The sequence below is a fragment of the Meriones unguiculatus genome, chromosome 21 (genome assembly GCF_030254825.1).
Source record: "Meriones unguiculatus strain TT.TT164.6M chromosome 21, Bangor_MerUng_6.1, whole genome shotgun sequence".
NCBI classification, from domain to species: Eukaryota; Metazoa; Chordata; class Mammalia; order Rodentia; family Muridae; genus Meriones; species Meriones unguiculatus.
This window is the reverse complement of record NC_083368.1, coordinates 4,581,160-4,598,235: the sequence shown is the minus strand read 5'-3', so window position 1 is coordinate 4,598,235 and position 17,076 is coordinate 4,581,160. Positions and strand designations below refer to the sequence as shown.

Genomic DNA, 17,076 nt, shown 5'->3' with positions numbered 1-17,076 from the left:
CCCCCAAGGGAGGAGCAGTCCTGTTAGGCCACAGAGGAGGGCTTTGCAGCCAGTTCTTAAGATACCTGATAAAACAGGATCAGATGAATGAGGAGGAGGTCCCCCCCTATCAGTGGACTTGGAAAGGGGCATGGTGGAGATGAGGGAGGGAGGGAGGGACTGGGAGGGATTGAGGGAGCGGGACACGGCTGGGATCCAGAGTTAATAAAATGTAACTGATAAGAAAAAAATAAAATTAAAAAAAAAACAAAAACAAACAAAGAAAGAAATAGAAGAACGAAGAGGTAATCAGGCAGGAAACCTGTCACCGATCACGTGAGGACTCCCTCTTTAAAACTGTCATGTTTTAGCTTTCAATTACGAGGGAAAAATCCTTTCCATCCTGGTTTGCATACTGTGTAATAAGATTGAAAGAAGAAAGTCTATTAAGTCTATTTTTTTCTGTCACCTAGCTTAAATTAGACACAGTTCAGTGGGGAATACTGCACCTCTTGAAGGAGTCGGCAGTTCCCCGAAGAGAAAGGCCTCCTAAGGAAAGAGCTGCTACCCGCTGTCTTAGCAGTGTGCTGCCCATGGAGCTGAAGTGACACTCACCTGGCTTGTTGCCTTCCCTCTCATGGCCAAGCTGCCCCTTGGTGTTCACACCACACGTGTAAACCTCCCCATCCTCCAGCAGGAACACGGAGTGGTTTCCTCCGCACGCCACTTCCTTGATGCTCCTGTCAGATACAAAGCGGCACACCTGGGGCTCGGCAACGATTCCTCCCCGCAGGTTGGAGCTGATGCCTGGTTGGCCCAGAGACCAATACCCCCAACACAGCATTGTTCTTTTCCTTCAGGGACTCATATAGTCTAGAAGACAGTTTGGTTTAAGAAAGGGGAAAGTAGGAAAAAAATTATTTAAAAGACAGATTTTAAAAACATCAGAAAAATAACAACTGCAACCAACTAAAATAACCCTCCCTTGTGAGCAAAAGATGTGCTAGTTGAAATGAAAACATCGTAACAAAATCCATTACTTTTGTGATAAGTAAAATGGCTCTCTCCTAATAATCATCATGCCTTGCATCCTAAAATAACACGTTAATAACACAGACAGTCAGAAGTAGTTCCGTAATAAAGATGCTGCCGTGTGTTTTTGTAGGAACTTAAAATGCCATTTTAAATACATCCTCTTTCCATCACTGAGTGAACACAGAAGAAGAACGTGGTCCACATGTCACTGATAAGGAGCAGTGTGTCGGCTGGCCGAGACCCTGCGCACCATTAGGCAATGATGGAGGTGGACTTACCTCATCTGCTTTCAATGTGCCTTTCTTTTGCATTTGCTCTGCTTTTTTTTTTTTTTTTTTAATCTGTAGACAAACTATTGGTATTGTGCCACTTAAAACAAGAGAAGAAATAGGCAAATGGCACGCTCTTGCCTCTCCTCCGTTACCAAGGCTTCAGTTGTACTTCCTACCTGGAAGGGGGACCTCTGTAGAAACAAACACTGCTGCCATCTGCTTTCTCTGACATGAATACTCGTCTACCTGGACTGGCAGCTTCTTCTTTCCACCCTCCAAATAGAACTCCATCAGATTTGTAATCCTTCAACAGAGATCATAGAATAATACAGGCTTCTTCCATTTAGCAGAGCATCAACTTTGACTAACTGACTAGTGTTGACACTAGATCCACAGCTTTTAAAAATATGCCCCAACACACAGAAAAGGGTAATTTTTGTCAAACAAATAAAGAAAAAAATCTCCTCTCTCTCTACTAGTTCACACACACCAAAGTGGCCAGGTAAGGTGAAGCCCTTCTACAAGAACACAAAATGGCAGGCTGCTCTAGTATTCAGATTAGTGGGCTGCTCTGGAGAATGGTGGGGCTGCTCTGGAAAAATGGAAGGCAGATCTACAAAAGTTCTTTTGGCTCTTACTATCACTACAGTTGGAAATATCAAACAGGTGATTCCCCACTGAAGAAAACCCCTAGCGAGCCTCTCTGGTTCTGAGATAAAGGTAAGAAATATCAAGAAAGTCATAAAGAGCAGAGGAAAGAGGGCATACCAGAGGTAGAGAACTCACCTAGCTTACACAAGATCCCTGTGTGTAATCCCCGGCATCGCAAACACAAAGTGAGGGAGGGTTCTTCCTGCTTTGAAATACCAGATGAAGAGGGAATAACCAAAATCCATAACATAGTCACATGCCTGGCCAGAGTGGGAAATGCTGTATTTGAGAACACTCAGTTTGATGCTACCTGTAATTATTTTTCAGAATCTCACACTGTCACAGTGAAAGCATGACATCCTTACAATAAGTACTCTACCAGTATGGGAGAACTCAGAACCTTGCTAGGGTATTACAAAAAAACTAGAGTACTTCATAAAGACTGAAGTAAAGATTGAGGACTGTGAGAAAGCCAACAGTTTTAGGCATGAAAGATGTTTAAATACTGCTTCTTCCCCTAGGAATTCTTGACAATTGCAGAAGACCTCTAGTCAGCAGAGTCTGTCATTTAAATCACTTTCCTTGGATATTAAAGGAAATCTTCCAAAGACTGGCTTTAAGAACATTCAGATTACATTTCAATTTTTATACATATTTAATTATAATATTAAGTTTTCTTTTCTAACTACTTAAAGCTGTATTGCCCTCAGTTGAGAGTCACTTTCAGATTCTGAGGAAAACACCAGGGCATCAGAGCAGTATTGCACACGTTTCAGGGAGTCCTACTTAATCATTGCTGGACCCTAAGGAAATGACAGTCTCACCGTGAACTACAGGGCTAGACACAACATGTCAAGAACACACCATCAACCAATTCTAACTTCTAACTTCTGAGAATCTAAGAGCACAAAGCAGAATGCCTTTCTGTGCAAACACAGACTTTAAGATGGCAACTCTTTCCTTTCAAACATAAAAAGAATGGCTACAAACAGATTATAATCCAATGAAAACTGTTTCGCTCCTTCTTGACAACAGATACAGCGCTGTGTCCTTCACAATGTTCATCTATATGTACAATGTAATTTCACACCTGTACTATAGTAATTCTAATTTGTTCTTTGAAGTTTTGAAGCTTTCAACAAAGGCATGAAAATATAAAACCGAACTTAACTCTGTCTTAACCAGAAAATGTTGCTCTTTCCCAAGAGTTTAATATCTTGTCTAGATGCTAGACTAAAAAAGTATTAAGCTTAAGCATTATTATTTGATGAACTGCAAAGATTAGGAAAGAAAACCTAAAGTATAAAACAGGCAGAGAGGGTACAAGGATAAGAATATATCATTTGCTCATAATGGAATGTCCCCAAGTTGCTCAATGCTGATCCATACTCATTTCTTTCTTCATTTTAATGTTATGGTTTTGTCTTCTCTCTCCTATCAATAATTGTATTGGCACCATGATATTACAGTCTGTAACCACTGCAATAACACACAATTTACTATTACCTCCTGTCATTATTGTAACAATCATTTTCAGATAAAACAACACTCATAGAGCTCAAAAACGCCCATGGTCACATAGCTAGAGGCAGCAGAGCCACACTCCACATCCAAGACTAAGGCCAGTGTCCACACAAATCCACAGGTTGACCCTGATACCCAAATAACATGTCATCTACAATAGCACAACACAAAAACACTGTAAGAATGACTGCACTGTGGTCAGTATATAAAATGTCTTACAATATTTAAAATCAATCTGCTCTCTGAGTGTAGAACTAGTCATAATTAAAAGATGAGCAACTACAGGATTAGCCAATAGGAAAAAAAAATGTGTCTGGGGCTAGAGATGACTCAGCAGGTAAGAGTGTTCACTGTGTATTGGAGAGGTCCACAGTTGAGCTCCCACTCAGATGCGAGCCAGAATTCTTCTTGTAGACACATCGATGTTGGCTTTGACAGACTAGTGATTTTGCTGTTCAAAACAGCCCTCAAGCTTAGAGCTGATGTGCCTTGTAGATATGGGAGCAAGAAGGCTGATGTGTGAAGAAAACATGTTTTTCGGTGAGTTTTCTCCATGAATAAATTAAATTGTTAATTGTAAGTCCATTAATAATTGGTAACAGAAAAAAAAAGTCAGCAAATTCTTCTGTCTTTACATTAAGCCACCTCCCCCCAGAAATGCCAGAGTACTACCAAGAGTGCATATCAGTAGCCCAGAGAACGTGGGGGAGCAGCTGTAGCCATGGATTTACACCACAGCACTGACAGAGGCTTACAGTTAAAATACCAACATCACATCACCCAGATCAAGAAAGGAGGAAACCTTCTTCAACTGAAGTATAAAGAGCAATATAATTAGTTGCAATATATATGAAACTAGTACACATAAAGCAAGATTATATATTAGTGGTGACAAAAACACTGTGCGCTCTCCTGCATCTGTCTGAGGGTAAGGTTTCCCTGAGTCACTAATGTGGCATTCATGACAGCTTTACAAAATGGAATTACTGAAAATAATAAGAATCAACTGTTTATATATAATAAAATAAATCACTCCTTAAAAAAAAAAAAAATTGTCCCAGGCACCTACTTTTGTTGGAATTGGGTTTGTTTTACTTGTAAGGAAAGAAACTCCTATAATATTAATTACATCATTAAGAACAGCAAGAGGTAAAACTTAATTTGTGCTTATTCTGAGTCAAGTTATTAGTCTGTCTAATCTTCTATAAGATTTTACAGAAACAAGAAGACAAAAAGAAGTGCACAGACACAGACACAGACACAGACACACACACACACACACACACACACACACACGAAGGGACAGAATGCTGAGGGGAGCAATCATAGGACCACACTCACACTGTAGCACAAGGGTTGAATTCAGACATCAGGCTTGACCACCCTAGTAAGGAACCTAAAATGGACTGCCAAGTGTTCAGCATTCCCAAGAGCCCCCCAGGAACTGTCCACAAAGAATGTATACCCTGATCAAGAGTCAATCTGACTTCCTGATGTACTGAAGAATCACTTCCTAATAGTATAGAAGGGAAGATAGGACTCCATCACACCAGTCATTAAATTCACCCAGCCATTCTCCTTGCTTGGATTCCATGATGAATAAGCAACCTATTTTCCCCCTCCAGGGCCAATTCAACAAAAATGATGAAGCATGTTGATCAGTATGGTCCAAGTCTCCCAACCTGTATGGCCTCTCTCTTCATTACTATGCTGGCATCCTGAGTCAATCAACTTTGGAGGAGTTTGTTGTTGAGACACAGCTGAACTCTCAGTGCTCTAGGTAAGTATAATCCTAGGTAGGCTGCCTGAAGCATGACCTCCAAATGACAAGTAGAAACATTTTAGGAAGAAAAAATGAAAGAACAAGAAAACTTCAAAACTTCACCTCGCTTGAATTGAAGAAATCTTCAAATAGCTACGTCAAACTTGCTTGCCAAGAGAAAACAGTAACCACAAACAAGAGGCATCTCCCTAGGAAGATTATTTTCCTAACTGGGAATCTCAACATGGCAGCAGAGGGCCACTAAAAACATCCAGCTATCAGGAAAGAAGTTCAGTGAGTTAAAAAGAAGCCAAGTACCTGGACATAGTGCTACAGGCCTGAAAATCCCAGCACCTGGGTGGCTTAAGCAGGAGGACCACGCTGAGTAACACAATCTCTGTCTCAAAAGGAAGAGAAACACCACCATGCCAACCATCAACTCACCCTTCACTTACAGACATGCTCTAGCTGAACCGCTAAAGCTGGTCACTGCCAGTGTCCATGAACTTAACCGCTACCTCAACTAGTCTGTGCGTCATTGGACATTTGATCTCTCAGCTTCTCTCATCCGTATTTCTCCATTTACTTCCCTAAAAATTCTTTTATTTCCCTTCAAAATACACATCAAATTACAGCACCTGTGACAGAAGACTACAGAACCACACCCCTGTCCTACACCTCCTGAGTCTCAGGCTCTACTTCCTGCCTCCTATTCCTTCAATCACAAACAAAAACAGGGATGCCTTTCAAAGGACAACTTTCCCTGGGTGTTGTCACACATGCCATATTCTCCTTTTTCTTGTTTATTCTTGGTAAAGATACGCTTAATGGTCACATGGGCCAACTCAGCTTAGTCCCTAGTTAACCCCTAGCTGGGAAGACTGGAGGAGGAAGGAGTTGAGGAAGGGCTCAGTGCCATCTTAGCATGAAGCAGTACTGATCACCAAACATCACTCTGGTTCCTATAAGCCCAGTGCTCTGCTTTAAGGCCTCTGCAGACAAGACAGTTCCAGAAGGGGCTGAGGTGTCACTCCCGATCTCCTTGGCTGGGACCAGCATTAGCCATGTCCTGCCAAGTCTGCAGCACAGCCATCGTTTTCATCGGGGCACCTATGGTTACTGGGGAGCTGAGTTTTCTTTAAAATCTGAAGGGTAGCTAGAGCTCTCTGTTTCAGCCCTAGTGAGTGAGCTGAATACTAAATGGCAACCTCCATTTCCTAAACTGTCTTAGCATCGTGTCCCCAGCAGCCTAACAACTGATCTCTACTCCTCTGAAAGTCACTGAAGACTAGCAACATTCAGGCAGGACTCTAATCTCACTTAAAATAATGACAGACTTCCTTTCAAATATGCTTAGCAGTAAAGACATGAATGGTGGTGTGTGCAGGCGTTAACGCTGTGTTCAGTGATTCAGTGCATCCCAGGTATGCCCCAAATCCAAGCTTCAAATGAATTTAGAGACAGAATTCAAATGACAGTAACAAGATTCATTCTAATGACATGCTTTATTATTAAATTTTTTGTTACTAGCAAGAGTTGATTAAAGAGAAGCAAGACATCCATTCCCTCTGTGTCCACCTGATTCGTTACTTTAGTGGGACTTGAGTCCCTGACCCTTTCGGCCATCACACAAAGCACTCCTGCTCCTGCCCCTTACCTTCTTACCACGATGCCTCCTCCTTCACAATCTTTCATCAGGCTTTGTGAAGCTAAACAAATGAGAAGTCCTCTGTGAGAGCTATGGGCTGCCTTCAAAATATACCCAGCCAGCTTGGCAAGAATTGGAAAGTCTGGTAATACCAGAGCAATCAGGGCTCTTACTCACAGCTAATGAGTGTGAGCTGCCATTAGTAACTCTGGAAAACAAACTGACATTTTCTGCACAGCACAGTCATTTCATTCCTGAGCCTACGGCTAGCCTGGCTAACTCATTAAGAATCTATGGTGCTCCTGCAACCACGGGCAGACAGAGATAGTAAAACCTGGAAACTTGGAACTTGCAGCAGTGCAGAAATGCTGTGTGCTGTCACTGTCCACTACAGTAGCGTGCATTCAAAATGTGGCAAATACAAGTGAATAAAGAGCCGAAACCGCAGTACTGTTTGATTTTAGTTTTAATATAAGGTAGCACATTGGCTACTGGCTGGCTACCTTACTATACAATGCAGCGAAAAATTCATTAATGTAGGCATCATGGTATATACAATACATCCTATATAAATATATATAATTAATATATAATAATGTCATAATTGTTTCATAATTATTAGAAACAAAAAAGCCAAGTGTCGTAGTACATACCTATAAGGTATGGATGTATAAGGATGCTCAGGGATAAACAAGAATATTTTGTGTGATGGCTAAAAAGCAATCTCAGCACTAACAGAGGCAGGAGAATGAGGGGTTTGAGCCAACCAGGACTTCACGAGATCTGTCTCAAAGGAAATATACACTGTACTACATTCATAAAACAGAATACTATACAGCAATTCAAAATAAACTAGCAGTATAACTGTCTTAGAAACAGTTTTGAATTACAAAAGAAATCAGAATCTTACAAAGTTTTAATACTGTATTACAAAAATATTGTGGTAATCAATGTATGAATCAAAAAACCTTCTTAAGCACAAAACGGAAGGTAGTACTTATGGTGGCATTGGGGTAGAGGGGACAACCTAGAAGAAAAACATTGGAGGAGCTCCAATAGCAAGAAAAGCCCTGCTTCTATCCGTATATTTCTTAACATACACATCACCCATGTAAATATTTCATAATTTAGAAGAGGCACTGGTAAGGCAGTGTTCCACTTCTTAGAACCTATGCCCACACAGACTGGCAGCCTCTATGGAGGAACCAAACTTCATTCATCTTTAATGTCGCCTGTTCTCCGTGGCATGCAAGAACGCAGAATGCCCAGTGAACTGAGCCCTGACCTGAGAAAAGCCACACTTCCCAGTTTTAACCTGTGTACACTTACGCTTTTCAGGCTGGATATGGCCGATTGAGTGAGTCTCTATCCTAACAAAATAAGGAAGTACTTCTCCATTTAAAATGGACACGTTATGTTTCAGCAGACTTGAAGTTAAATGCCTTTTACAATGAAGCTGTTTAAGAAACAGAGGGGATCAGGATCCTCAGCTTGGAAGAAGAAGTATTTTTCCCCATTTACTGTAATTATACATGTGTACATATGTGCAGAGACACATGCCCACATACTGCTTTACTTTTACAAAAAGAGACTGGTGTCACCAGACTGTTCAGACACACTGGATTTTTATCTGGAAATTACCAGAGGCCCCTGAAAGTAGGCACAGGAGCAGGGAACTGCATACAGCACAGTTTAAGTATTCCAGTCTCAAACATATACCAGTGAATGAGAGGTGACTCTGCCCCTTCTCTTATTTACTTGTTTATTTGTTTATTTGCGCCTGTGCCTCATGCAGCCCAGTCTGCATAAGGCACAAATTCCTTATATATCTTAGGATGAGCTTGAAAATTCTGATTCTCCCACCTCTCTCTCCCAGGTGCTAGAATTACAGGTGTGTGATAACATGCCTGGCATTTCTGTTTCATTTTACCTTTTGAGACAGGGTGGCTCTGTAGCCCAAGCTGGAATGACTGCAGAAAACAAGCTGACATTTGCTACTGAAGGTGGAGATGTGAATCCCGCACAGCATAGAAATTTTATTCCCATGCCTACAGCCAAACTGTCTAATTCATTAAGAACCTAACTCACTAAGCCCAGGCTGGTCTGGCACTTAGTAAATGGGCCAGATTGGCCTCAAGCTCATGTTAATCTTCCTGCCTCAGCCTCCCAAGTATTAAGATTAAAAACATGCACCACCATAGCTGGCAAATGGTATTTTCTATTTTTTTGTTTGTTTGTTTTTTCATTACTGCGGACTGAACTCAGGGCTATCCCACGAGCTACATTGCCATTTAGGCCTTCTCCATTGTTGTGTTTTTGAGTCTTGCTATGTAGTACAGGTTAGTCTCAAACCCATGACAATCATCCTGCCCTAGCTTCACTAGCAAAGGGAGTTTAAGCATGAATCATCATGTCTAGCAAAGCCTTAGCATCTCTATCTATCTATCTATCTATCTATCTATCTATCTATCTATCTCACACACACACACACCACAAAGGGGTGTATGCACAGACATTGAGGCAGCAACCGCATCAATATGCTACAATTGAGAGAATGGAATTCTGCCTCTCTGTGGTAGCTCCAAGCCTGGGATTCTTTTATTCATTTCTCCATCTTTAGAGACCAGACTGCTATCCAGAAAATAGAAGGGGCTTGTGCTGGATAGTTTTATGTCAACATGACACAACTAAAGTCTTTTGAGAGGAGGGAATCTCAATTAAAATAATCCCAGGGCTGGAGAAATGGCTCAGTGGTTAAGAGCCCTGTCTACAAAGGTCCCAGGATCAATTCCCAGCACCTACATGGCAGCTGACAACTGTCTGTAAGACCAATTCCAAGGGATCTGACATCTTCACACTAATGCACATAAAATAAAAATTAAATAAAATAAAAAAAAAAAAAGATAATCCCTCCATAAGGTCAGGCTGTAGGCAAGCCTGTAGCTCATTTTCTTAATTGGTGATTGATGAGGGAGCGCCCAGCCCACTGCAGGTGGTGCCACCCCAGGCAGGTGGGTGCTATGAGAGAGCAGGCTGAGCAAACCAGTAAGCAGCACTACTCCATGGTCTCTGCACCAGCTCCTGCCTTTAGGCTCCTGCTCTGCTTGAGTTCCTGTTCTGACTTCCTTTGGTCATGAACTGCCATAGGGAAGCATGAGCTGAACAAACCCATTCCTCCATAACAGTAACCATAACTAGGACAGGGTTCAAAACTAATTCCTGAACAGAGGAAACAACAAACAAATAACAACAATAAACAAACCAACAAAGCCTACTGTGCCTGAACACCTACCCTGAGTCTAGATTTTAAAACTTTAATTTACCCTCTGTTAAGTCAAAGATCTAGAACACCCAGAAGTCTTATTATACACAGCTGGTGGGAGTGCAAGTTGGCAAAACCGCTTTAGAAACCTCAAGATTAGCAAGATTAAATCACTTGCCCAAGAACATGTAAATAAGTAGCTTGAAATAGAAACTGCCTAAGTCAAAAGGCAGAATTCAAATTTCCTCTACTAGCCTACAAGCTATACTCTTAAAACATGACACTGAACAAAAGGAAACCAAGTCACAAAAGCCACATTTTATTTTGTAAACAAGAGTTTAAAGACAAAACTGCAAAAGATCAAAATACATGCAATAAGTAAGCTCACAGTCACTAAATCATCAGTGATTACACAACCAGAACTTGAGGCAGCCAGAGGGAGAGGGGGAGTGAACAAATCTCAAGAGAGTTAACCAGACTGCCCTCCACAACCTTGACTCATAAAAAAAACAGCTCATTTACACAGAAACACACACCTTTAGACCAGCACATGTCACTTCTGAATATTTCAAATGTTTAGGAGGGCAGCGTAGTATTGTCAAAGGGGCCATCTTACTGAAACATGCTTACCAATCCATCAGAACTGGCAGCTGAGATCTTCAGGAACAAGTAACTATCGTTAAGTGACTGCAGAGAGAGGTGACACAGCGTATAGTCCCACACTTAGAGGGTGGAGGCAAGAGGCTGACACCAGCTACAAAGCAAGTTCAAGGCCAGCCTCGGCCACATGAAACTCCATCTTAGAATGAAGGGGGAGTGGGAAAGAACAAGAAAAAGAGAGAATAAGTTGTTGAAGCAGAGCCCAGAAACTAGGTCTCTACTTTCTGAACTCACCTTCATCCCTTCACGACCTCAAAGCAAAGAGAAAACGTGTTACTGTCCTTCACCAAGCAGCTATGTCGGTCTGGGCCTTCACATAATTTTGTTTAATCCTCTCATCAGCTCTGTGCATTAGATATTATTTCCATTTACAGAAAAAAAAAACAATAAAAACCAAAACTAAGGTTTAGAGGACTTAACATTCTTAATCATACCCTAGGCATTTGGACGAGAAGCCAGAATTGTCCCACCTCAGCATGGGGAGATGCACACTAAAGAAATAGCATCATAACAGTTCTCTGCAAAGTGCTTAAAAATACATAAGCCGGGAGTGTAATCCCAGGCGGAGGCAGGAGAATTACTGAGTGTTCAATGCAGTCCTGGGCTATAGTAAATCAGAGACTAGTCTACACTTTATAACATGACTCCATCTCCAAAAGAAAGGTATGAGCAAGCTTCTGAAAATAGTATCTTTAACCATTCAAGATGTAATGTTCTTCAGTGTATATAAAGATGGGGATTTCCTTAAGATAACCTCAAACCAACCTTGATGAAGCTGGTCACCTTTAATGTGACTAGAGCCATAGAGAGTACTTTATAAAATTCTTGCCATTTAATTGGGGCGGCAAATTTTTCATTACTTTCACATCTCTTAATTTAGATTGGACAAAAATTACTGAGAAATAATTCAGTTTTGCAGTTCATTTTCCCAGGTATCTTTCACATCTGGCTACTTTACCGCAACAGCCAGCCACAGTGCTTTCTACTTTCGTTTCTCCCTGTTACAGTATCCTCTACATGCAATACAAGAAGTCACAAACAGGCACCTCTAGTCACCCAAATAAAGCAAGGGGTCATTAAGATGTGCTGACGTCCCTCCCTCACCGAGCAGCTTTGCTGGTCCTGCATGGATTTCAGATATCATTTCCACCTTCTTATGTGGAGAATCCCTAGGATAGCAGACTATCACTTTTATTTCAGAAACTGGTGCAAAGCTATCTTTCGTCTCCAACAGGGGTGCTACTTTTATTATGTACAAAGACGTTCTTCAGCGGTTATACAAATCTTAAGAGATCCAAATTTGTCCCGCGGCATGAAATGAAATACCCAATGACTTTTCCAACACCGTTTGGGACAGTTTTGGACTCCTGCTTCTTTTTTAGCACAATGAACGCCAAATCCTGAACAAGTCCAACTAGCGAACAGTGAAACATGCTTCTATTTTTTTGTGACAACGGAGTTTTGCCTCTAATTTGATTCCTGCAGTTTCACGTCTCAGATAAGGTCAAAACTGGAGTATGTAAGCCACAGATTTAACTTTTTCTGATTTATAACGCTCAATCTTTCTCCAAGGAAAGGAAATACCAAAAACAGCTGCACTGTAACATGCCTCTGAAAGTACCATATTGCTCTGACTGCAATTAAAAAGGCTAATCTTTCTTTTACTTCGCTTTCTTTTCTTTACAGCCTAAAGCTAAAAGAATCAGTTCACTTTATCAAATTATAAAATGAAAGGGTCTAGAAATAGCTTCCTATTTGTGGAAAGAGCCAGAAGGCACACAAAAATGGAAGATATCACTTGAATCGTCCTCCCCCAAAGCACCCCGGATGAGACAAATCCTAGCAAAATCTTAGATGCCTGAGGTTAAAAAAAAAAAAAAAAAAAATTAAGGTACCTCCTAATGGGCCAGATGTGAACTCTAAAGTAAAATAGAATCAGAAAACAGCCTGGAACGGCCAAGTTAAAGCACTGTTCCCCCGGGGCGCCTGGCCGCACAGCTCACCAGGTCCAGCCCTTCCGCTCACACACCTGCTCCGCCGTTTCGCCTTGGGGTCGGCCGCAGCTCGCCCGCACCGGAGCCCGGTCCCGAGCCCCGCCCGCCAGCCGGGTGGGAGGAGCCCGCGGCCAGCCGCAGCGCGGATTCCCCCGCCGCCGCGCCGCGCCGCTCGGCACGCACGGAGGTCACCCGCGGCCGAGCCGGGGCGGGACGGCGCCTCCGCGACCGCGAGCCGCCGGCAGCCCGGCCCTCCCCCGCGGGCCCGGGGCCGCCGAGCTCGGCCCGCCCGCACTCCCGCCCGCCGCGGCCCGCCGGCTCGCGCCTCGCCAGCCTCGGCACCCTGCGAATGATGAAGTCTCCCCGCACTCCCGCGGCCGCAGAATTAGCTGCGGGAACGGTAGTGCCGCCGGCCGAGGGAGGCTGTCGCGGCGGCGGCAGGGCGGGCACGGAGAGGGCGGGGCGACGTCGGGGCGGGAGGGACACGGGGGGCGGGACCCGCGCGGTGACCGGGAGGGCGGGACCTAGGGCGGAGGGGAGGTGGGAAGGACCCGCCGCCGGGAGGTGGTAGGGAGGTGGCAGGACTGCATCCACGGTGGAAGGGTGGAGGAGTGAAGCTGCTTTTCGCCGGCGACGACGCCAAGGATCGACGCCCTTTGCTGTGTGTGTTTGGTTTTGGTTGGTTTTAGTTCTTGACTCAGGTTCTTATTATTCATGCAGAGGTGAGAGAGGAGGTGAGCTAGAGGGTGACTGCCCTTTCTGCGGTTCCGAACCAGGGGTCACTCAGGAGCCAAGGACTGCGAGCTGCTGTGGTGGGCAGGGTGAGGCGGTACTAGAGAGGAGAGCACACTGCAAAGAACAGGAAAGATGAGAGTCACCAATTCTGAAATCGTAAAGCACTACCTTTGGTGTAAAACTTCAGAAAACGGGGAAAGGAAAGGGGGAAAAAGGTTCAGCTACACTTTCCCAGGCCTGTAAGAAGATACACAAGCTTCTTCCTCTCTCAAGGCCACAAACGCTCTCAGACATGCACTAGGGCTCCTATCATCTTCAAATAATCTGTTCAAGAAAAATGCATGACAATGAATTCATCTCTGCCCACCTTTCGTTTGAAACGCTGAATATGGGCTTTAACCCAAAAGAATGTTCCTGGGACTTCCCTACCAGTCCTCACGTGAATAGATGGGCTGGAGTGTCTGGGTAGGGGCGCTCCCCTATTCTCAAAATAGGGGAAGGGGAATGTGGGAAGGAGAGTGCGACTGGGAGGAGAAGAGGGAGGGGCCTATAACCGAGACATAAATTGAATTAATTTTAAAAGCCTTAAAAATATTTTAAGATGAGTGCATGAGCCCCTAAATGGCGCATCAGCACCAACCGGTCAGTCCTGAAAACGTACAAACAAGCTGACACTAAGCAGACCCTCACTTATTCATACAAATTAACAATAATAAAGAGTCCATGGATTTAAGGGTGGAGAGCACAGGAGAGTGTTTTGAGAAGGGATCATAATATAATTTTATTTTAATTGAATTTTAAAAGAAAAACGACTTTTAGAAGAAATTTTATAATATGACATTTTCAGAATAATTCTTTATAAAGCCATTCAGATCACATAAGGTCTTTGGTCACCTACTCTGAAAACCTAACATATTGACCAACAGAAAAACTTCTCAAGGACTAATGTATCCTGAGCACATGGCAGTGCCCTCATGTATCCTGGGAATATGGCAGTGCCCTTGTGCATCCTGAGGATATGCAGGAATTCTGACTTCTTGTGGATCTTCAGTGAAAACTGAAACACCTCAAAGACAAGAATGATGAGGAAGTAATAGAATCTCTGTTATAGGGTAAGGTCATAATTAACATAAGGTTTCATAAACTTTCTCTTTGCACCATCTCTTTGCCCCCAAATTTTCATAAGGTAGGTATTGCAATCATAAGGAATTTTACTTTAAAGTAATTACTTGTGTGGTAGAGAGATGGCTCCTTGTTTTAGAGCACTAACTGCTCTCCTAAAGGACCCAGGTTCAAATCCCAGGACCCACATGGCAGTTTACAACTATAATTCCAGTTCCAGGCAATCTGACACTCTCACAGAGATATACATGGAGGTAGAAAACCAATAAATAAAATAAAATAATAATTTTTAAAGTGATTATTTGCAAGCATACAGTTTTGCTATTTATTAAAGAGGACAGAAAATAAGTGTACCAGCAAGATGGACTGCTCATTTATTTTTACATGAGGAATTAAATCTTGGTTGAATACGTGTTACTTCAAGACAGAGAACAACTTCAGTGTTTTTTAGAATTAGACACTTTGATTCTATAAGCAACATGCTAAGAAAGTTTTTTCACATAAACACATAGTAAAAAAGCTAAAGTATATTTAAGATCTTTTCTGAAATGATGAAAAATTATTCTGATCTCAAGTCAAAATTCATTGAATGATATTCTTTTAACTGAAACTCAAGTCAGCAATTCAATTTCTTAAAGCAAACATTCTACCACAATCCAATCCAGAGAAAAACTAATTTAATACTAACCTGCTCAGGAATGTAAACAAGTAGATATCAAATCTTTCTTCTCCGTAATTAAATCATTATGTTTCTATGAGAGCAGGAAACTGTAAGCACAGTAAAAACACTGTGATCCATTACACAATAGTCTTAAACCTGAGCTGAGGTGTTTAACACGGTGTTGGTTGACAGTGAATTAGGTACAACAATATGCTTAGTAGTATAGCAATTTGTGCAATGCAAATTACTGTGTATTTAAAACCAAAACTTCAGTGAAGTATGAAATTGCAATTCAGAATGGCGGTACTGTCAGGAATGTATCTTGCTCATTTGCTTTTGACTTAATTTCTGCTCACTGCACATTCAGCAACTTGACAAATTTTTTGTGACCCTTACATTCAGTGATGTGATTCTATATCAAGTTGTGATTCATGGTTTAAAAAGTCACAGTTTAAAACAAAAATATAAACCTTTGAAATTTGAATCACAAACGCTGCTTTTAGAAACACTGGAAACAAGTGCAATCACTCATTCTCCAGATGTGTAGCAGTGTTGTCAAAGCTCAATCTGTTACAAAAATGAAAATGCAATTTAGAAATATCACTAGCAAGAACTGGGTAAATGGCCAAGAAGAAGTTATGGTAAACAAGAATACTATTTCTTATGTCAAATATAAAATTCATAATCAGTCTCAATTCTGGCCTATGGATCTAGTTGGATTTTCACATTGAAGAGGAAGATTTGTTATCAAAGACTCAAGACTAGAGGTGAGGTAGAAATGATGTCTAAATAACTAGTTTTTGTTTTGTTTTGTTTTGTTTTTTTATCCTTATACAATGGCCAAAACCCTAGGAACTTTATCACATGTAGAACAGTGAAGAGACTTTAGTTTTACTTTATTTTTAATTAAATTTATTTAGTTTTTATTCACTTTATATCCTGTTAGCTCTTTTTTCAAAATATTTATTTTATTATTTTCAGTTGTGCACTTGTGTCTGTATGTGTATAATTTCCTGATAGTTTTCATTTTTTTGCTTAAAAAAGAAAAAGAAAAAACAGCCCAGAAAGACAAATACCACATGTTCATCCTTACATGTGGGCCCTAGCTCAGATTTATCTGTTTAATTTGGAATGTCTGTATAGGCCAGGAAGCTTGAGAGTCCATGAGTGTGAGGAAGGAAAGAGGATGTGACACATGGAAGTAGGAGAGATAATCCTGGGAGGAAGTGGAGAAGAAGTCGAGGAAAAGATGGGAGAGAGGGTAAACAAAGGCTAAGAATTCATGAAAAAACTTTGTGAAAACCTACTTCTTTATAAGCTGATTAAAATATAGAACAATAATAAAGGGAATTTGAATAGAGGTATCCTGATAGTGTAGATCATGCTATTCCTGGAGGCCATGGGTTAGTCAATGGAAATCTAAGGCGTGGGATAACTCCTTTTAGGTTGGTCAGGTCACTCCAGAGGACCTCAAAACAGTACAGATTATTGCCATTGTTGTTGGTGGCCACAGAATTGGGTGGTAAGACCTTGTTGCTGATGATACCACACATTTTATTGTCAGGACCTGTAGAAATCAAGATGGAAGGGTTCTTTTTGTTTTGTTTTGTTTTGTTTTTTGTTTTTTCTTGCTGGTGAGTTCAGAAGACCAATTGTTGAGTGGCCAGCCTCAAAACAGTGTGGGTCCCCACTCCACCCCACCCCACACCTCAGAGAGGGGGAATCCTTGGTCACCAGTCCCTGAAGAACAAAGGAGCAGAAGCAATGAACA

The 17,076-nt window shown here is 41.8% G+C and overlaps 1 protein-coding gene across 9 annotated transcripts in view; it reads right to left on the bottom strand.

Annotated features, from left to right (window-relative positions):
• Window positions 1-13,220, bottom strand: part of Herc3 (HECT and RLD domain containing E3 ubiquitin protein ligase 3) — a 112,627-nt gene extending 99,407 nt beyond the window's left edge. For 3 of the 9 annotated variants that reach the window (XR_009588255.1, XM_060373986.1, XM_060373985.1), the window contains exons 1-2: window positions 12,823-13,220; window positions 595-852 (exon numbers count right to left, since the gene is read on the bottom strand). Coding sequence is in view for 6 of the 9 variants with exons in the window: in XM_060373986.1 (XP_060229969.1) it covers window positions 595-823 (229 nt within the window). In the remaining 3 variants the exon portion in view is untranslated. Of the gene's footprint in view, window positions 1-594; window positions 853-11,027; window positions 11,138-12,688; window positions 12,712-12,796 lie in introns of those variants that run through there. The other 6 variants (XM_021650227.2, XM_021650229.2, XM_021650226.2 and 3 more) reach the window with 6 other exon arrangements.
• Between the last annotated feature and the right edge of the window lie 3,856 nt (window positions 13,221-17,076).